This window comes from Amaranthus tricolor, chromosome 5 (assembly GCF_026212465.1).
Source record: "Amaranthus tricolor cultivar Red isolate AtriRed21 chromosome 5, ASM2621246v1, whole genome shotgun sequence".
Taxonomy (NCBI): domain Eukaryota; kingdom Viridiplantae; phylum Streptophyta; class Magnoliopsida; order Caryophyllales; family Amaranthaceae; genus Amaranthus; species Amaranthus tricolor.
In genome coordinates, this window is record NC_080051.1 from 17,715,317 (window position 1) to 17,738,371 (window position 23,055).

General features: G+C 33.8%; 2 protein-coding genes across 2 annotated transcripts; one reads left to right on the forward strand and one right to left on the reverse strand.

Moving 5' to 3' along the window:
• Positions 1–5,189: 5,189 nt before the first annotated feature.
• LOC130814317 (inner membrane protein PPF-1, chloroplastic) lies at positions 5,190–20,367 on the forward strand. The gene is made up of 11 exons (XM_057680433.1): positions 5,190–5,615; positions 9,693–9,803; positions 10,184–10,258; positions 10,668–10,728; positions 15,205–15,278; positions 15,369–15,473; positions 17,015–17,122; positions 17,209–17,309; positions 18,443–18,592; positions 18,674–18,788; positions 20,040–20,367. The coding sequence occupies exons 1-11, from the start codon at positions 5,295–5,297 to the stop codon at positions 20,139–20,141; spliced, it is 1,323 nt and encodes a 440-aa protein (XP_057536416.1). The 5' UTR covers positions 5,190–5,294; the 3' UTR covers positions 20,142–20,367.
• Positions 20,368–20,695: 328 nt separating this feature from the next.
• On the reverse strand, positions 20,696–21,831 carry LOC130814319 (CLAVATA3/ESR (CLE)-related protein 46). The gene is made up of 3 exons (XM_057680434.1): positions 21,641–21,831; positions 21,222–21,289; positions 20,696–21,123 (listed from the first exon to the last, which is right to left on the reverse strand). Exons 1-3 carry the CDS (start codon positions 21,777–21,779, stop codon positions 21,046–21,048), a joined length of 285 nt encoding a protein of 94 aa, XP_057536417.1. The 5' UTR covers positions 21,780–21,831; the 3' UTR covers positions 20,696–21,045.
• Between the last annotated feature and the right edge of the window lie 1,224 nt (positions 21,832–23,055).

Below are 23,055 nucleotides of genomic sequence, written 5' to 3' on the forward strand. Positions count from 1 at the left end.
ACATCATTGCACATAAGTTTATTTTAAAATCATCAAAATTCGTTCTTCGATAGTGATTAATTGACTGAATTACTCTAGACACATAGCCTCCTTGTGGTTTGACTCGTAATTATACTATAACATCCGTACACTTGCGGTATTAAAATAAAAACCCTAACAATCCTCAATGCAATGAGCAGGTAGATACATCCAATAAGCAAATCTTGCATGAGCTCCAAATAATTCTCGATGATATAAAGGGAAAATGTGTGGAGGAAACCTATGATACCTTGTGGTGTTACTCCCAAAAACCACTACAAAAAACTCTTGAATTAGCGATGGAAAAATAGCGAGGGGAAGAGTTGGTCACCCATAGCAACGACAAGGTGAGAGAAGGTTTGGTTGCCAACTGAGAAAGTACAATAGCAACGGGAAAGGACGTTGCTAGCAGGTCGCCCACAACCATTTTTCCTTTTTTTTTTTATTTTACTACCTGGCGATGGATTGTCTCGTCGGAATTTCGTCGCCAAGAAAGACAGTATTTTTTATTTTTATTTTGATGCATGGCGACGGGTGTTGTTTGTCGCCCCTTGGTCGCCAGAAAAACCGTGAATTTGGTTTTATTTTTTTAAAATGAAGGCGACAGTTCTGTTGGTAGCCCTTTGGTCGCCATGTTTTTGAATTTGAATTCAAAAGTGGTGATGAGTTTGTAATCGCCGTGTTGTCGCCATGTTTTTTTTAAATAGGCTGCAGAATTGTTGTGCATCGCATATTTCGGAAACTAAAGAATTAGAAGAGGTTAGTGATTTTCTTATTCTATTATGTAGCTTGTTTTTTATCTTTATATGAGTTGTTTTTATTTATTTTTGTTATTTATATTTAATTTTTATTGTCATTAATTTGATTTAATTTTATTATTTGATTAGTACATATTTTATTTCCTTTGTTATTTACTTGAGTTTTTTATAATTTTTATTATTTTATATTTTATTTTTATTGACATTAGTTTGTTTTAATAATTTTTATTAGAATAATTATATTATTATCATATATTGTTATTAACATTAACTTACTTTACTAATCAGTTGAATAATTATATTATTATATTATATATAGGTGTTAAAAATGAATTTTAGGCAAGAAAGAAGTTGGATGTACAACAGACGAAAAAATGGAAAGTTTAGTTTAAGATTTATGAGAGGGTTGGAAGAGTTTTTAGATTTTGCTTGTACAAAAAGCATGAGTTCTGAGATTAGATGTCCTTGTAAAAAGTGTAAAAATTGTTGTTATAAGGAAGCAGATGAAATAAGAGAATATTTAATGAGAAGGGGGTTTGTTGAAAATTACTATGAGTGGGAATATCATCAAAATACAGAGATAGGAACAACATCTGATGTTGTAGCGGTAGTGGGAGAGCAATCGTTAAACAATCCAAATCCATACTCACAGATGGTGCATGATGCAGTAGCTAGTGTATTTCCAGACACTTACCATCAGTTTCTTCCCTTCCAGTATGATGTAGTGTCAGTAGATAATGAACCACCGGTACACGTTGACGAATATCCAAACCCTCAGTGTCGGCAGTTCTTTGAAATGTTAAATTCTATAAATAGTCCTTTATTTGAAGGTTGTAAAAATCACACCAAGATGTCTATTATTGGTCGACTTACAAACTTGAAGACAGACCATCGTCTCACTGAGAGGTGTTACGACGATATTTGTGCTATTGAGAACGAAGTGTTACCAGAACAGAATACGATGGTAAACAACTTCTATGAAACGAAAAAACAAATAGCTACCCTTGGATTACCCGTTGAGAAGATAGATTGTTGTCCTAACGGATGTATGATATATTGGGGGAATAATGCGAATGCAACTTGCTGTTATATTTGTAAAACTTCTAGATGGAGAAGAAACAGTAAAGGCGATAAGGTTTCGCGGAAGCAATTTCATTATTTCCCCCTGGGCCCCAGATTACAAAGATTGTATGCTTCAGAGGCAACAGCTAGACATATGAGCTGGCATGCAGAGCACCGCACTAAAGATGGAGAGATTATACATTCGTCCGATGCTAAAGCGTGGTTGACATTTAACGACATGCATCCAGACTTTGCAATGAAGAGATGATACTGCATGGATGATTCACAAGCCTTCTACCTTACGCATAGCAAGAAGGTGTGTTGGTTTGACTGTCATAGAAGGTTTTTAGATTGAAGTCATCCCTATAGGAGAAATAGAACAAATTTCAGATCAGGCATTGTTGAGAAAAGAGATCCACATGAAAAACATCATTTAAACTAGTTTAGACTCATAGCCTATCCTCTAGTAGAATTAAGGTCAAGACAATCAAAACATCATCGTGGGACTCCAAGGAAAGTGAGCAATAAAGATTGCTAGATCTAGAACTGATAGATGAAATCGGAGAGCGGGTTGCACTTAGAATGGCCGCCTACTAGAATAGGGTGGCAAAAGCCTACAATAGAAAAGCGAAGCAAAGAGTACTTTAAGTAGAAGATTTTGTCTTACGAAATGACAAAGAAGCATAAGCATGACAAGCTTTTTGAAAAATGGGAAGGCTCATACATCAGCATAGAGGATTGTGGCAGTAGAACTTCTAAGCTTAATGCCTAAGAAGGGGTAGAACTAAGGCAAAAATGGAATGTAAGAATGTCAAAGATGTATTATGTGTAAATTTTTCCAACTGAAATAATAAAATTAATACTGTTTTGAGAAACTTCTTTTGTCCACGTAAATTTTTATAGTCTTTTAATTTAGGGGTATGGGTATGGGAACATTTTTAACTCCATACTAAGAATTATTATGATGACCGACAATCCATGAGGATTAACAACTTTTTCTAGGATGCCTTGAGTTATCAAGGAGTCAAATGACCGACAACTAGATCATGTAAAATAAAGCAACATAAAAGTTAACTAGGGCGACTGGCTGACATCTCAAACCAGACAAGCCTTGAATGTTAACATATTAGGACTAGTAAACTTAGGCAGTAGATGGTATTATCCAATTTGATCGATACTTGAAATATATCTGAAGCAACTAAAAGGCTCTCTAGAATCAGTGAACAAATTGTAGAGAAATGAATGAGTTATTATAGACTCTTGGAAAAAGAATACAAAAGGAGACATCCAATTTACAAAAAAGACTACAAAAAGGTCTCAATGAAAAAATTGTATATAAAATAGTTTATACAATGCGTAAACAATCTATAGTATACAAGTATAGCGAATATCTTATGGCGAAATTTGGGGATTTTGAAGTATCCTACATATTATCCTCCTTAAAAAACAAATTTTTCCATTTTACAACAACCTTCTTGATGTGTCCCATAATCTTGTTATAAAACCTTGTTAGGACGCTTAGATTTTGACTTACTATAATTCTTGATATCATCACAAGAATTACTATTATTCATTCTACATTCATACATATATCCAAGATGACAAAATATATACCAATCAAAACCTTACTTTTATTATTGCATTCTTCATGCCATCATACCATAATTCTCCACCATAAAGCAATTTAACAAGAATAATATAAAAGGGGTGATAAAAAACACCACAACACTAAGATCGAATCCTTCAACATCAAGAATCAAATGAAAATCTATCAAAATTGTGGAACAACTAAATAAACTTTAAGTGAATTACCTTTTCATCCACTAGATTCATCAAAAATTCATATGCGAGGCACAAATTTGATTTGCATGATGACACTTTGAATCTAAACTCCTTCATCTTGCAATTGTCATTCCACTTAGCATCTTGAAAATCACATCCAAAGCTTAAAAGCACTCCATTTGATGAGTAATGCCTTCAATTTGACTTGTCACAAGTCAATTTATGTTTCCAATCATTATTAATAATATCGAAACTTCATGGATGTCATTTGCAACCCAAATACCTATCAAGAAATCAAGAATAATTATCAAGAACCTTATGCTTTGATACCAATTGAAGAAACTAGGTATCTTAACTTGATTAGAACACATATTATTGCACCTAACATTAATGATTAGATTCCCAATTGATTTGAGGAAAACAAGACTTGAAGCCCTAAATAGAAATGAACAATTTGCATGAATCAAACATTAAAATAAACTACACAAAACAGTTTACGAGGTTTACACAAAAATTTCCTGGTCTAGGTTTTTTCATTGATGTCTAAACAAGCTTGTTGAAGCTTTCATGGAGAATTACAATGGTGATTTAAAAAAGTTTGGAGGATAAAGAAGAAAGGGATAAGTGTGGATTACACTTTGAGAGAGAGAACTAATTATCCAAGATTAACCCATCCTAAACTAGTGTATTAGGGGTATTTATGACATATAATACCCACTAATACTTACAATAGCATAGGACTCTAACAAAGCAACGAAAAAACAGCCATGAAGAGCCTAAAAGTGACTCGTATTCATGGTGATCAAGCATGAAAGTCGAGTCAGCTTGAGTTGTTCTCTCCAACTTGTTATTTTCTTACTTACCGAGTCGGCTTTAATGCCAACAGAAGGTGCAATTGACTTGGCTTTACCTTTTACCCCAAACCAAAGACTTTTCTCCTTTCTCTTTAAATGCTACTACATTGCTTTCTAAACAATGATATACTTATAACCAAATTTCCACACTTAAGTTTAAGACTTGAGGCATATATTATAACAATAACAAATGGTGCATTCCACGGTATAACACTAGTCCATTGCTTCATTTTTTTACTATAAAATCCCTTATACTAAATCTAAGTAATATTTATTCCTCATTTTCACTAAACAACCTACGTGACACTCAATCAATGGTCTCAAATCTAAAAAAGGAAATTATCTATAGTACCCTAATGTTTTTGTACTTTATAAATGGTACTTTTAAGTTTTTTCGATTATTAATGGTACCCTCGTGTCATTAAGCGTCTTACAACCGTAATATTTTTTAATTTTTTCCGTCCAAAATTGTCCAAAACCGTTAACTTTTTTACTTTTTATTTTATCTTTTTATATTTTAAATATAAAAATAGAAGAAAAAGAAAAAATTAACGATTTTAGACGGAAAAAATTAGAATAGATTACGCTTATAGAACGCGCAATAACACGAGGGTACCAATAATAATCGAAAAAACTTAAGGCTATCATTGATAATTTTTTTTTTAAAAAAAATCTCCACTATAAAAATTCGTTAAAACGGATAATAATGCGTGGACGAAAATAAAACTACATAATCACTTCATCTATCTCCTCCATACACTGAACTCAGGTTCAAGCACCTCTCTTATGACCCTTTGAATCCTTCAATCTCTCTCCTTCAATGGCGAAAACCCTGATTTCTTCTTCGCCATTCATCGGAACTTTACCTCCATCCAAATTTTTACGCCATGGCCTTTATTCTCTCCCCAATCGAAGCAAAATTCTTAGTACTTCTGTCAAATTTAGCTTCCAGGAAATTCCTCCGATTTCTTCGATTGGCAGTTCAATTGATTTGAACGCATTTTTTAGTAAAGCTGAAGGTATTGTATATACTCTCGCTGACGCCGCTGTTTCAGCTTCTCCTGACGCTTCTGGTGCTTCGGTTCAAAAAAGTGGTGGCTGGTTCGGGTTTATTTCCGACGCAATGGAAGTCGTATTGAAGGTTGTTTTAATTGCGTATCTGTGCTGATATATAATCATCTGTTATTGCGCAATGTTGATTTTATAGTATGTTAATATCATATCATGAAGTTATGCTAGGTTCAACTAGAAAATAGAATAAACTATTTGATGCTGATGCTTTTGGATCAGGAATTTTCAATTAGGAATGATGATATGTTTGGTGCTTGATTGGTTTATGTAACTCTTAGTTGTTTACTAGTTGATTGTTCTGAGTTTGTTTTGGACTATGTATATGATTGAGTTTTCGATTAGCTAGTGATTAGCAATCAAAATTCGGCGATTCAATAGATGCAATATTGCGGCTTGGTGACAGATATTGGCTAATTTCTTAACTAGAACTAGTGATGTTTGAATCGCCAATATGGTTAATTAGCCCTTAACTTTTGCCAATTGAAATAAGTCCCTTAACTTTTGATTGAGCCAAATTAGCCCATACTGTTTTTCTATTGTGAAATTAAATTGAATAATTATTTTCTGGCGTAATTTTGGCGAAAATGCTAACGTCAACGTTGAGGTGTTATATTAAAATTTTAATTATTTGAAAAAATTTATCGTCATACCCAAAAAAAATTTGTTTTATTGTATTGTGATTACGATGACCATAATGATGATAATTTGAGATTAATGTGCTTGTTGAGCCTTTAATTTTACAAGATACTCAATATATTATTAAAAACACATAGTTGCCATAAAGAAAAAGGGAATGAAAACTACATAAAAATTATTCTTTTAAAATTTACAAATATCATTTTCACGTCTAAGTCAACATTTTTGGGCAAAAATTATGCTGGAAAATAATAATTGAGTTTAATTTCACGATAGAAAAAGCTATCAGACTAATTTGCCTCAATTAAAAACAAAGGGATTTGATTTCACAATTGACAAAAATTAAGGGTTTAACTAACTAAGTTGCGGATTTTGAAGTATAGTAGTGTTATAATTGCTAATCTCCTTGCAAATTGAGTAAAACAAAATATAGTCCATTATGGGCTATTTTTGGGCCATTTTGGGCGACTGAATTTGAAAAATGAGTTACCTAGTGAATTACCTTACTCATAGTGTGACTGAAGTTCACCAAGTTTGACTTTGTTGAGAATTATGATTACTTTAGATTTCACTCATTTGGTTATAAAAGGGCACAATTGGTGCATAATATAGAGCAAAATAAGGTCGCATCGCAGCACATCGATCGCATTGTAAAGGTTTTCAAAGAAACCGAGGTGATATTTTCTGCGTTGTAAAGGTGTAAAAAAATCGCATTTTGGACAGTTTAAAGAAATCTCATGCTTTTGGCGATATTTAGTGTTATGATAAGCATATCACTATCTTTACCGCATCAACAATCTGTCATCGCAATTGCAACCAACAATGCATTTTTGCAATGGTGCTTATGTATAGGACTTAAGGTTGCCCAATTGTAATACAAGGAGAGCTAGAGTATTTAATGAGAATCTTCTTAATAGATTTGAGAGTGGCTGTCATGGACAATGGAGTATAGGATTAGTGGAGATATAGATTAACTATTTTAAGGATGTACCACATGGAAGGATAAAAGGCAAAACAAATCCATGCTTCAACTTTCAAGGCATATATTGTATTGCACCGAATTTAGAGAGAGAGAAGAATTTACATTGAAATCTTGGTTTTAATGATGCACCAATATACTTTTAAAATTAAGGTTATAATGTTCTTGTTATTTTTGGTGTGTGATATGTTTGTGCTTATAGTTGAGGTTATAATGGAGAAACTAAGGTATGTTTAAAATTAAGGTTATAATGTTCTTGGATTTACATTGACATCTTGGATTTGGAATACAAAAATTATGGAAATTTCTTGTAGCCTTGAGTTTCTTACTATTTGTGCTGTTAATCATATATTATTTTGATTATCCTAATATACATACTGCTCTTTGATCCCTCTTTTTTTTGCTAATAATATGAGCCAACTTATAATCATACTAGGGAAGATATACATTGACTATAATATACTTGTATGTTTGAAAATCTAAACAGTTGGAAAATGGCGATCTCTCAACTAATCACCCATGTCACGTATATATCAAATACACTTCACTCGAGTTTAGTACCAACACTCAAATTACTTCACTATACTTCTACTTCATTAAGTGAGTACAATTAAATTCCTCTTATCATTGCACTTTTGTTTCCAATATTCTTCTAGCTAAGATTTTACATCACCTTAGTTTAGTTCTTTTCGTTCTAGTAGCTAGTAGTTCTTGAGAAAAGGCCCAAGTGTGTTATAATCAACATACATCTTATGGTTTATAGCAACTTGATTAACTTTGTAGAAAAAAGGTTCTTAAACTACCCTCTATATGGTTTCATGATATTTTTAGGTGAACTCATACAAAATCTTGAAATCATGTTAATTGTTTATTAGATCTGGTTCATTTAAATTGAAGGCTACTAACTGGACACAAGTATAATATACTTCTGCATTGGTGCCACATCATTCATATTTGACATCAGAGAAATTTTTTTTAGTAGTATTTGCCTCCTGAAAATCCCCACAGCATTAACTTTTACATCAAACAAAACCAAATAGAAATACCGAGTACACTATAGAACTAGTATTCTTGAGTTATACATTTGTCAAAATTGTTTAAAATCAACACTAATCATTATTGTGCAAGAGTACATTTCACTTTTATTTAGTTAGTAAACTTCAATTTATTAAATGGAAAACATTGAAACTGTTCTTGTCCTGGAACGTTTTAGCATAGTATAGTGGGTTCAACTCAACCTAACATGTATTCATCTCGAAACCCAGTGGTAAAGGATGCCACTCAATATCAAAGGTCAAGGATTCTATCCTTTTCCCCCCTTTTCGTTGTCACCCATAGAAAAAAACCGCGTACATCGTCGCAATTGCATTAACGGTTACGATGTTGATGATGCGGCACCTCACAGTGTTACGAAGACATCCGATATAAATTTTCAACTTGAAATTTTTTTTTTCTCATAGTATTTTAAGTTTTTAAGGACATTTGTTTCAATTAAAGCTTATAAAAGTCATTTTTGAACATAATACACTTTTAAAAAAAATAAATGATAATGGATAATATGTTAAAATAATGCTTATAATGGTTGTCACTCCATGATTCCAAATTAAAGGTAATGTAACAAGACAACCTCAATTTTATTCCATGTTGTCGCCCATTGACCTAATTGTTCATTTCTCATTATTGTAATTTCTCTCCTAGGATTGTTATTTGTAATTTGAATTTTTAGAATATTACATATATTGTTTGATTTAGTTTTCAAATCCATAGAGAAAAAATTATAGCACTGCCACTTATCTTTTGTTGTAAAGACAAGCACTAAGTTTTTAACTCGTGTTTGTCATGCATGGGTATCAAAAGCGTTGGTCATAACAACAAAAATAACATTTCATTAACCCAACTCCTTAAGTGGCTTCCACTTGGATGGGATTTGAAGGTGTTGAATGTATGCAATCTTACCCTTGTAATACCCTTGTTAGTGAAAACAAAGAGAGCGTTCGTCATAAACGATGAAAATTGTACTATCTCTATATGTTTTCAGTATCCTAATTTCTATTTATTTGCATCTTTACTTTTTTAACAATGCAACATTGTACTTTATGCAATCATGACACATATCCTATCATATTCACTATTTTTGACTCTTTTTTGCTCAAAATCTATAGATGAAGATGAGAATTGTATGAAATTTATGTGATTGGAAGTTGAGTAAGGAACAACTTAATGAATACAGTAAATAGTTTGATTTTGGAAACAATCATGCCACCTAGCTATCATTTTAAAATGAATTTTCATCCTTTTCTGCCTTTTGCAATACTATCATTTTCTGTTACTTGTTTTAGTTTACCATTTTGTTCCTTTCATGTTCATGTATTATTATGGGAAGAATTATCACTTTTTGAGTTTAAGGTAAGCTGTGTGCCATGGGTCATGACCTCCCCATACTTTTCATTATACAAATTTCAATAACCATGTTTTTTTTGCTTTTTAATTTGGTTCAACCTCATAAACAATTTACTTTCTTCCAATGGATAGGTTATGAAAGACGGGCTTTCAGCTTTACATGTTCCATATTCATATGGTTTTGCAATCATTTTACTCACTGTCGTCGTCAAGATTGCAACTTTTCCTTTGACAAAGCAACAGGTTTGTCTTTCATTGAGTATCCTTTTCAGCAAATCTTTGTTGGAAACAATGTGTGTATTCTCATTGGTGGTTACAACTGCCTTATTTTGGTGTAATCTTGTATGGCTAATGTTCTAAAGTTTTCTCGAGAATCATTGAAGCATGCATATCTCCCACTAACAAGAATTAGAGGTCTACATACTTTACAATTGACTTATAAATTGAATGTATCTTCTTGATTGGGTTATGTCAATGCACCAACTAACTATGTATGTGGCGGAATAGATATACATATGTATCTTTACGCATCACTTCAAAGGGAGATAAATCACTGAAATAATGTAGCACTTGGAAAACTACGAGTGTGATGATTGGCTTGTTGAAAATTTCTTTATTTTCAGGTTGAATCAACACTGGCTATGCAAAATCTCCAACCAAAGATAAAAGCCATTCAAGAAAGATATAAAGGGAATCAGGTAAGTGTCATTTTACACTATTGCAATGTTTTTACTTGGACAATTGTGTGCTCAAGCTGAATTTGAACCAATTCTGGCACATTTCTAGCCCATTTATTGCGTAGTACATTAATTTTTTGAGGTCCTATGTGAATATGTGATTCCTCTGAGTGCATCATCTGGTTAATTTACATTAAGATGTCTAGATATATTGCAATTGTGGTGAAAGGGGTGAACTTGTCTTATTACAACGAACACAAGAAATTAGAGTGCAACAGCTTGCTTTTATTATATTTCTAATCCGATGGATTTTTCTTCCCTTTACTATTACTTTCCTTGTTTTCTTCCTGTTGAAACAAACAATGGTATAAGATTGATTTTAATTTAAGTTTTAGCGAAAGTCTGATGGAGCTATTGAATTCCTTTTCAGGAAAGGATACAACTCGAGACATCACGCCTTTACAAGCAAGCTGGTGTTAATCCATTGGCAGGTGAAGTTTCAATAAATTTCCATTTTGTTTCTTTTTTTGTTTGGAGCATTTGCTTGGTTCTCACACTTTAGCATATTTGTTCTTTTAGTTTTACTAGTTAGTAAGTGTCTTTATTTAGATTACATAAAGGTTACATATGGTTCTACTCAAATTAGGATAACTTGATAAGGTTAGGATGGGAAATGGAAAGAAATAAGTGTATTAATATTTTTTTATTAACAAAAAGACATGTCTAGATACATTGATCTTGTTTATAGCCAGGTTTATGGTTTTATATAATTTTTTTAGCATGGGGATTGGGAACTCCAACAAACATACAGGGCTTAACCCAGGGTCAAAATTTGTTGACCTTGTTATTTGTAGGTGTAGGAAAATAAAGAAGGCAAGCAAATCATCAAACTTAACGATTACTAAACATTTAATGCCTGGTTGTTGACCTTGTACTTTTTCATATTGTATCTACACGGTTCAGGTGTTCATCAAGTGGTAGTATAGCACACAAAATCGGATTGGGATCTTAGAGCCTTAAATTGAATAGTAGTGTGCTTGTTGTCTTCAACTTAATGTTCATGTTTCCTTAAAACTACTCCAGTATGGCTTACATCATGGAGTATTTGTGCCTTTGTCAGATAAAATTTCTATATATTTTTCCTTTGATGAAATCTTTGCATTAAATTGACATAATTAAACTGATTTTCAATGAAAACAATTAAGTTCTCCTTATAAGAATAGAATTAGAGCTTTCATTGAGTTCTTAAAATAATTCGAAGTTGTTGACGTAAAGTAATTTGCAATTGTGTGAAATAATTGATATCCATTATAAATTGAAGTACGTGAAAAGCTTAAGTATTTTAAATTCTACTAGTAGTAAAAGGAACCCTAGTTTGCTTAGTCATAGAGCCTGCTTCACGAGTCTTCAGATAGACGGAAGATTTCTCTAGCCTTAACCGATTTGAAGGAATGTATCTTAAGTTAATGTTCCAGCTTCATTTAATGCTAAGTAATCAAATATTTATTGAACATGTGGTAGCTATTGAAGCTTTGTTGGCAATAGTAGTATTATTAAAAGCATTATCAATTAATTACCCAAAAGTTTTGTATTCATGTCCCGGAACCTTCATTTCTTGAGGGATCTGCTCTTCTTAATATCATCCATTCTTCAGTCTACCAACTACCAGTGAAAAGTTGCCGGTCCATTGATTGGCCCTGAACAGAATACTTGTTAAAATTAAACATCATCGTGTAACCATGATATTTGCGTAGACTATGAGTTGAATCCAGGTACATGAGTCATGTAGCGCATCTTTCTAGCATAAGTGATCACGTGGTCTAATATTGCCAATATGGTTCATTATAATTTTAATGCTATTTTCTTTTGTGTTTGTAGTATCATAGGACTCAAATAGTTGGGAGAAAAACGCATCTGACTTGTATCCCCTTAAAACACCATCTACCCAATTGCAAGATATGACAGGGAAAACATAGTTTATTTGCCAAAAATATATGGCATATGAGGATTTTATGGATCATATCTTTAACTGGATATGCATTTTCTAGTATTTTCTGATTCCAAGTAAATTCATTGAATTGATTTGGTCGCATGTGAATAGATTTCAATGTTACCTTAACTTCAGTGTATTATATTCTTCATCTTGAATTGTTGCTGAAATTTTTTCTCCCTTTCATCATCTGATTGGGAGTGATGACCATGAATTTTGAACCATCTTTCAATGTTATGACCTTAATTTTTTTAATTGTAACTTGAAGTCCTTTTGTTTTATAGAGAATTTCTTGGTTACTTCTTATGTTGTACTGAAGAGCTATTCTAAGCCCTTTACCCTTATTGATCCAATGATCATAAAAACCTTCAATTGTCAACAACAAATGCCATAGACTTTCTGGTAGTAACTTCATTGTGTCTTTCTTCATGTACTCAATGGTAAAGCCACTATGAGATTGAGGAGGCTAATAATTATGTTACTCAGTTACCCTTATTGATTCTATGATCATGATAATCTTCTATATTCAACAGCAAATACCATAGATTTTTCTTGCAGTTGAACATTGTTAACTTCATTGTGTCTTTCTTCCTGAACAAGCTACGGAGGCTGATATTTTTGTTACTTAAATCTCTGAATCTCAATATACACAGATGAATTACTTTTTGACAAAATCTCAAGTAGTTGGTTCAAAATTAAGTACTAAAGATTGAAGAATCAATCATCTATACCCGTGTTGGTGTGATCATATGGTTGGTTTGGAAATACATTTTAAGTAAATTGCTAGTAGATACTCTGTGCTCCAAATTCTCTAAATATTACCGCACCAACAACATAATCTATATAAATATTGTTAATTATTATCATATTTTAGTATTACATAATAGCATTATTCATCAAAGACATATCACATAAGAACAAGGAAAGATCTACAAACTGTGAAGATATTTGTGTAACATTCCAGAACCTATCGTGCTCTAATCTGATGGCTAGCTGTCAAAGTTGTTTTAAGTTAGAATCCAAAAGTTAGCCATTATCTTAATTCTTGAGGATCATTCTTAGACAATTCAACTATAAACACGATGACTTGTATTTTGAGTATGATGGATCAGTAGTTTGACAGTCAAGGTATCTACTGAATCTTTCAGAGGATGTCCACCCCGAGGACTCAGATCTAGAAGCCTCTTTCTGGGCTGGCCATGAAAACTCATTTCGTCTAGGTTGAAATGGTGGAGCCTCTCCCCGTCCCACTCCACTTCCCAATTGCCTATGCTTGCACTAGTATATTTGTGCTTTTGAGATGCTTGGAAGTGATTGCATTATAGATAAGAATGTTTCCTTCAACCATTCCACATTTTTTGCTCTGTTCTCGAGTTCGATTGCAGCTGCAACGAATGCAGGAACACAGGCAGAGGATTATGAATGTGAAGGTTGTCTCAAAAATCCTGAATGGTGAAATATCTATTTGTGTTCTTTCTTCCCCTTTCTGCGCTCTTGAAGACTCACCATTTTTTCTGCTATCTTGCAGTACTGAAGTACAGTACACTTCTTGCAATAACTTTCTTTATTACACTCAAAATTCATTATATTATTTGTTGTTCCACTTTGATTGCATCAACCAAATGTCACATGATTCGCAAATCTCCTCGCGAGTAACGAATTGAACAAAGCAAATCATTCTCATTTGGGTTATTGTTGGGCCATTTTGAGTGAATTGCAAATTCAAAAAACGAATTTTCTAGCGAATTGTGTTGCATTGGCACCAACAGGTTGTAGACCGTAGGGAATCATAAAAAATAACTCAATTTGAATTATCATTGTAGATGTCGTATGCATTTCATGAAAACTAACCTTTTGTCTAAAAATAATGCAAAACTCAATTTTGTTTTCTTGATCTTTTTAATCCATCATATCCTGCCCATCAAAGTTAGCATCAACTGGGGTTGATTTTTGAGTCCATTTTGAATGAGACTGACTGAAAATTTCAAAAACAGTTAATAAGGATTGAAGCTCTTTTGTATGCTAATTACAAAATCGAAGATATTCCTGTTTGGAATGAATAATCTAGTAACTGAATATTTGTTCTGCTCAAGTAAATTAAATGAATGAGCAACAAACATCAGCTAACAAAGGAAGAAGCTTTCTGGATAACCATTAACCTGGAGCTAGAGGACACCACATTAAATACTACAGTGATGGATATGTTTCATCTGTGGCAATCGGCAATGTTTTTCATTGTACCAGAGTTGAAAAGAGTACATGCATGGAACACTGTAAAAACAGACTGAACCTTTTTCAGTTCTGCCAATTTCTTTCATCCTACCGAAGTGAAAGTAGTACATGTGAACGAATATTATGAATCGAATCTGTCACCATGTAAGCTCACTTTTGGTACTACTACTATAATATGTTTGCTTATTGAATAAGGAACAGAATTATAAAAAGGTAATGAACATTCTAATAGGCTTTAATAAAATTTTGGCTTGGACATTTGTCGTAAGTTTTAACTAAAGAATCTCTTCATGGGTCTGATCTTGAGATTTGAACTTTATTAGGTTATCCTAGACATTTTAATACTTCATAATTGCTGTCTGTAAGCTGTTCTATCTCGTAGTTTCTCCCTGTTTGGTCATTGTATGCTGATAAACCATGCTATATGATTGTTTGTCATACAATTTGTTTACCTATACTATGCTGAGCTTAAGCTACGAAGTCGTTATTTTCTGGATGTCAAGTGGCTATTTTTTAATTATTTTTTTAAATTGCATGTTGTTCCTTTGTATTTACTGTGGTTTAGCGCTATACCATGTTTCTTGGTGGAGATATAGAATACCACTATCATGGTTGATGGTGGCCACCTTGATGCTTCCTAAAATCAAAACTGCAAGACTACTTGAGTTTAATATTATCCAGTCTATTCAATGGTTTCTAAGTTGTACTGAAAACTTCGTCTGTTACTTATATTCATATTTGACAGGGTGCTTTCCCACTTTGGCAACAATACCTGTCTGGATAGGATTGTATCAAGCTCTTTCAAATGTAGCTAACGAGGTGAGTTACATCAAGTTGATTGTTCCCTTTGAGAGTACTTAAAATATCACTTGTGATTTAATCGATGATTTCAAACTTTTGAACTTGAAGGGATTGCTGACAGAAGGATTTTTCTGGATTCCTTCGTTGGGGGGGCCAACTACAATTGCTGCACGTCAAAGTGGTGCCGGCATCTCCTGGCTCTTTCCTTTTGTGGTACTGTTGCCTTACATCAGTGAAAGTATTGCTAATCTTTTTTGTGTCTTGTTTACTCTTCTATTGAAGCATGTGTTCTAGAAGTTTATTGAAAGCTTAGTCTTTTGGAAAAGTCTACACAGTATGTGTCTGTTTTACGGTCCCCACTTTTCATCTGGAATTTTGTTTCTAAGGGTATGATTGAACTTTCCAGATGGGTCTAATATCTATATTCTTCTGTTGAAGGATTGTTTTTGTATGAAGACACTATCTATCTCTTCTGTCCATTCTCGATAAAGCCAAGCGTTATTAAATATTTGGTTTCAGATTATAGACTATTGTAAAATGGTTCATTTGATCACATGCACTTCTTATAAATTAAAGAAGATGTTTAATTTTTTCAAGGATCAATGACAAACAGTCTGTGCTTTTACAAAGGTAAGTTTCATACGTTAGAGATAGAGTATTGCCTAGGTGGGATTCATGTAATTGATTGGGGAAATGAAATGTACGAGTAGTGTTGTATGCTATGTATCTGTCAGTTTAGAATACCTGGCTTTTATTGTACGTGACGCGTATTAGAGAAAGCTAGTAAATCTGACAGTTATGAGTTCAGTGTAGAATTATTTGGTTGGATCCAAATTCTCTTGATTGGATGCAAGTCTTCTTTGAAGATATTAGTTATGATAATGATGCACAAAGTCTTAAGGCATTTAATTTGCATTGCACTTATATTCTGTTCGGGAGGAAATTGAATGAGGAACTTGCCTGTGTTTATGATGTCAGAAGAATGAATAGATGAAGAGGCAGATAAATGACTTATTGAAAAATCAGAGTTATAGGTGTGGTGAGCCTTACAGTTCACTCCAGTGGGACTGGATGCGTCAAGTTTTTCTTGCCTGTTTGATTCCCAAGTATTAATTACTATATCATCATAAATCATAATTAATGGTACTATTGCTTTATCATTCTTGTCGTCATTTTGGCTGGTAGTTTGTAAAGCTTTATTGCCAACTTGAAGGTACATTGTCACCTATGTGGACAAATGTATTTAGCTATGTTGTCTATCTGAGTATTCAACTTTACTAGGAGGAAACATGACAACTGGTTCTTTTTTATGGAGGGATTATCATACAATACCATGATACAAAATCCACCCCCTTTTCTTTGCAGATTAGGGGGTCATGGTGTGAGGTGTAGAGTAAATTTCATCCGTACTTTCTTCTGGCTTGCCCTTGGATTTCTTCCAACTACTTCCTTTTGCTTGCTCCAACAGCAAATTGATAGTAGTTAATGCATATAAATTATGTCCTGATTTCTGCGCTTCTGTGTAAAGATCACTCAAAAAGTAGTTTCTCAGCTCCTTTCTTCTCCCCTTTTCTTCTGTAGTAAGATTTACTTGCTTGCTTTTATGCCAATTGTCTTCTTTTTTTATATTGGTTCTTATCTGTCTCTTTTCTTTTTCTCTGTCTTATGCAAAATTGTAAATCTATATACACAGCTGGTTTATGTTCTAGTGTATAACCTTCTTCTCATTATTCTGACCGTATGTCACCTTACAGGATGGTCATCCACCCCTTGGCTGGGGCGATACTGCAGCTTACCTTGTTCTGCCTGTCCTGCTAGTTGCCTCACAATATATTTCAATGGAGCTTATGAAGCCTCCTGAAGTAAGATTATTTCTTCTGTTTTTGTCTGTCATACATTCTTTATCATTTTTTGAAGATGGCAATTACTGAAAGGTATACTTGGGCAGACTGATCCATCTCAGAAGAATTCACTTCTCGTCCTGAAGTTCCTTCCTCTCATGATTGGTTATTTTTCATTATCCGTTCCATCCGGATTATCCATCTACTGGTCTGTTTCTAAGTCCCTCTTTCATTTCCCAATTTAACTTGATATTTTTTTAAAATTTTGTAAGAAGCCCCAAAGATAATAGATTTAGATTCTTTGTATTGATTCTTGTGTCTCTGGCTGCTATTGTTGCCGACATCTGTCATAGTATGTTCATCAAGGTTAAATTTTGGGGAAATTCTGACTAATGGATATTTTGAATTACAATGATGCATCTCCCTCTCTCTTTAACGGTGGGTCCAATGGGCTGGACCACCTATCGACAGAGGCCTAATCCAATTAGCAGTCCCAGTAAATACCCTATCTCTCGTTAGGAATGGAAAAATGGTGGGTGGGTGCTGGTCCCCTCTCCCACTTATCCTTAAGTTTTCTTACCTACCACATAGCCACTGATACAATTCTCATACCCACACCAACCAATGTGGCTACATGGCCACGTATTACAAACCATCTCCATCCATTGTCCAACTATACCCATCACAATCATGCCCGCCTTGTACTTTCCTTATACCCGCCCGATCTACAAGGATTTTTTTTGTTTTTGTAACTTTTAGTTGAGCCAATCTGAGATTCAAATCTTTTTCAGATTTTTGTCGATCATTTTTTAGGAATAATATATATTATAAAGAAATATATTGTGGGCACCAGGCAGGTGGGTATGCAGCTGGTAAACTTTTATATCCATCACCTACCCGCTACCGTTGGTGGGTGCTTTTTTATAATACTCAAATCAACCCACTTACCACTCAATTCATACCCATACCCACCCAGTTATAATGTAAAACCCTTAAATTTACCCATTTGCTATCCCTGTCTCACGTTAACCAAAAAAATAAGAGGTGGACAGTGGTGGAAGATGATGGAATTACTATTGTGTCTCTTGTTTGATTTTTATTGCATTGATGCTTATCTTTTGAACAAGGCCAGTAAAAAGATAGATGGTTCATTAGGCTTTTGTTGTCCAGTAAAAAGATATGATGAATCAATAGGCCTTTGTTGTCCATTTTGCTACTTTGTGTCATGTAAGCAACTAGAACTAGCTCATTGTAATTTGCTTTCTGAGTTTCACACTTTCAGTATGCTATAGTGATAATCTTAAAGACTTATTCTCTGAAATATGAAGTTTTGGTTGACAGGTTTACAAATAATGTTCTGAGTACTGCACAGCAGGTATGGCTACGCAAATTAGGTGGCGCAAAGCCTGTTGTAAATGAGAATGCCAGTGGCATTATTAGTGCTGGAAAGGCAAAACGTTCAGCATCTCAACCTGCTCAGATTGACGATAGGTTAGTATTATTTGGTTGGGTAGTCCAGTATAGTATTTCTTTTGATTGGTATCCTAATATCCTCTTGACTTTTGAAAATAGGCTAAGACCATCTAAAGAAGAAGCAAGACGTAAACAAATAAGCAAAGCACTGCCAGATGATCAGGCATCTGTATCTGATACTGAAACTGGGTCTGATGATGAATCTAAAGAAACGGTGAGCAACTGAGTGATTGACCATAGTCATGTATTATGTGAAATAGTTGTCACTGGTATTACTAGTTAGCCATGACATTCAGTGTCTGTTAAAACTTGCTAATAGATGACTTTTGCCTGAACATTTTGTCTTTGTTTGTGGTCTTTGATGTGCACATCTAAGATGATAGTTGACAAAATTAGTATATATTTATGTAGCTGTGGTAGAAAAGCATCCATAAGTTTTTCAATGGTCAATTATTACTAGTGCTTTTAAGTCATAAAATTATTTGCTTTCTCCGGTTCTAAATACCCCTGACAGGTGGACTTTTCCCCCTATTTTTCATACTCGTCATCTTATTACATTAGTTTTAAAGCTTTATTTCAAAATATAAACTTCTAATACTTTCAATTGATATGGAATTATAGGGATGCTGCTCAAAATAGTGTGTTGGGTAGGCAAGAGTTAAATGTGGCTAGTAATTAAAACTTAGGAAGTACTTGCACATGTTTGAGATGTAATGGGGTTACTCAATAGATATTATGTTGCTATTTGAGCTTTTTTTTTATTCGTTCCACATAACCTTTTATAGAAAATTTAGTGGGAGTGGGAGACCACATGTTAGATTTGGGAGGAAAAGAGATGTGCAATAGGTTAAAAGGAGTAGAGTTGAGGAGGTAAAATTTTCCATTTAGAGAAATGTAGCTCTATATTAGGACTGCTTAAAAAAGGATATGTAGCAACTGTTTTGGGACAAAGCGAGTATCACATATAATCAAGAAGTAAACGTACGATGATACAAAGATATGTTATTTATACTTTTATTTGTTATTTAATTTATAAGTGTATTATCAACTATGCTAATTCACATACTTACAATACTTAACACATTTTAATTCTTACTGATGTGGATTTATTTTTAACTTGATACAATTTAAGTTCTGTCCAGCCCATGCATTGTATGAGCCGCAAAAGTAGTTGCCTTCAATTAGCCTGGTCACTGAAAGTCTACGTTAGTTCATCTATGCAATTTGTGTTACATAAGAATGCATGTGTGAGCATCTAATCTTTAGTAGTTAAAAGTTCTTTTATAAAAGCTAGAGTGGGCTTCCTCTTGAGCTTATATTCCTTGAAGATTCTCTGACCTGAAGTTCTATAGTCGGTACTCCAAATTTTTTCGTTTTTTAAAATTCTGGCATATGGTAATCAAGTGATAATGTCAATAAGTTCATATTGCGCTGAAGATAGTAAAAAAGAAGTTTTTTTTGACAGGATAAATTAGAAGAGGCATATGTATCTAGTGACAGCAAACAGCTTCCCAAGTATTCTACTCCAAAGAAGAGCAAGCGATCAAAGCGGAAGCGTGTGGTTTGATTGCATTGAGTTGTATGTAATTTATATTCAGTTTTGTACATCTCATGAAATCATATCATAGTCAGGGTCATAGCAGCCATTCGATGTCTTATTTGTTTCAACCTCTGATGTTGTGAAGCTGCGCATTTGTCACTGCCCTTTCCATGTAATTTGGGCTGACCACATTTTTGTAACAAATAATTTGGTACGATATGAAATTAGAATTAAAAGCAACAACATCCTCATATGGCCTCTTGTGTGATTTCATGCGTAGTGCTATGGTTTTGGATGGGCACTATCAAGCAGACAGTTATCATAGCTTTATGAATTCTTTTTGGGACTTGTTTTTGAAGAAACTTACTTGTTAAGTTTAGCAGTCCACTGAGTTGGACTTGTTTGTAAACTGCTATTCTGAATCTAGCTGAACCTTAAGCATTATTAGCTAACTAGTTTCAGAGTTATAATACTACCTTGTATACTCGGTATGTTTCTTTTCAAGTATTCAGCAGATACCTACCACTAGTCAGACTGGAAAATAATAACTTGCGCAGGTAATTGCACTTATCTTTCTCCTATCTGCTGGGGTTTCTTTGTATCTAGCACCAGTTGAGCACTCAAACATACTTTTGAAAGTGTTCAAATCATAAAGCTGCAATATAATGCTCATGCTTGGTAAGTTGATAACAAGAAATCTTCTAGCTTTTTCTTAAGCAAACCGGTCATTTACTGTGAATTGGTATCCAGAAACTAAATAAATGCACTAACCACTCGTAGTTACATAAGGCTATAGCCAATAAAGATAATGGAACCGAGATTCTAAATACTTTCACATCTTTGTACCCCCACAATATTCTAATTTTCATCTTACAAATATTTGTTCCTGCATTATCAGCTCTACTCTTCTTGCAGAATCACACACATACTTTCATGGCCTTGTTGGTGGGCGATGGTTTCCGACTGGATTTGGTCCTGATGGTGCTTTGTGGACTTTTTTCATGTCATCCTGCCACATAAAGATTTATTTGTTAAACAATTAACTGAACTTTTTTTATGATGATTAATGTCTTGGTAAATGTTGGAAGGCACTACTTTGGCACCTACCCATGCAGAAACTTGATGTTCTGATGGCCACTTTGAGCTGGACTGCAATTTCCGTAGCTTGAAATTGACTGCAGAAGGCATTGGACAAAGGTAATTTCTCATGATATGTTTATCAATGTGTTTTTTGTGTACGCAATAAAAATGTATTTTTATATAGAAAGTTCCATCAAACAATAATTTCTCCAGTCAATATCTTCCAAAATTTTGATTGATAAATCATTAATGTACTAATATCTTCTGGTTTCATGTTTCATATCAATGTAAATGCTAGTATACTAAAATTTGATTGATAAATTATTTTTTATTTCTTGGAACACAAATGTAATTACTAACAAATCTGTCTATTTGCATAAACTTAGGACACTTGTATGGGATTGCGAAAAATTTACTTTCTGAAGTGATGTAAGAGTGTATCTTGCCTGATTTGGTTGCTTGAATCTTTATGAATCTGCCATTACATTGAAAAGCTGTGAAGAGAAACCATGCTAACAGGAGGAGGATAAGTGTTTGCCTTCTTGCCATCTGAAGTTGAGTTGTGTTTTTGGAGTGAATGAACATGGGAGATGCATGGTGGATTATACTAATACATATTTGGTAATCATTACACAATTTGAAACTATGTAGGTGGTTGCTCTGGTTGTCTGGGAATCTTATGCCTTTACATGTTGGGCATGAAATGAAAGGATGACCAATCTGGATTTCACCTCATTTTTAGTTGACTTCTTCCTAGCTATGATTGCTTCCATGATAGTAAATTGTTTGTTTCTTGGTTTTAGTTCCATTTTGTTTAATGAGTTTTGTGGCACCCAAAACATTGTTGTTGGCCTTGGATTTGGGACCCACCAGTATCTACAGAGAAACATTCAGGTGCAACAACTCTGATGGAGTAATGAGCATTGCACTATAGGCATTTGCTGACAATATGATGGTGCAAGAGAATATTAGTATGTGTTGTGGGCACTGGGAAGATGTTGCCTCACTTTTAAACTAGTTGCTTACTTTTTTCCTTTCACTAGGCTGCTAATTATGATTTATCATGTGTTTTGTTGAATCTGATAAAAGTAGCAAGCCTTTTTGATGGAGCATCCCTCGTGTTCTTTCTTGCTAATTATTACTCTTAACTGTGGGATTTGTGACTAACACCAGTTTGTGATGGTCTACTTTTCTCAGGAACGTGCCATATTTCCGAGTTGCTTCAAACCAAGACTTGAATGCAGCAGTGATTATTTTCAAATCAAATTGATGAGCAATTTATGCGCTTCAGCAGCTTCATTGACGGTGTCAACTGCATCTAGTATTAGTAATTTTCACTATAACAACGGACAGGTAATACCACCTCCTCGATATTCTCCGTTTGCTCCAGTTTCCATGAATTGTTATATATTTTAAACATTATCATCAATTCATTTCCAAGTAAACTGCTCCTTGAGTTTTTCCCTACTCTTTCATAGTTGAGGCTGTCATGCTGCCATAGAAAAGTTGTCATCATATTATTGCTGTATTATTTGCACATATGATGCGATATTATGAAGAAAATAATATACTTCTAATATGGTAATCTTGTACCAAATTAGTCGGACTTCGATACTTTATGTGTGTCCAAGTGTCATATTCTTGTTTGACTGTCAAAAATTCGCCGCTGATATGTTAGGTAATAAACTGTCCAAAAAAATCACCTTTGCACCCACGTTGCACACAACACGAATGCAGAGCTGGTTTTATAGGCCAGATGTTGAAGCTTTTTGGGTTGGGAAGTAAAAAAATCTCTAAAAGTTTAGGGTGGCAATTGATTTCAAAATAAGTCCAATAATTTCGTCCGTTATCTATGTTTGAG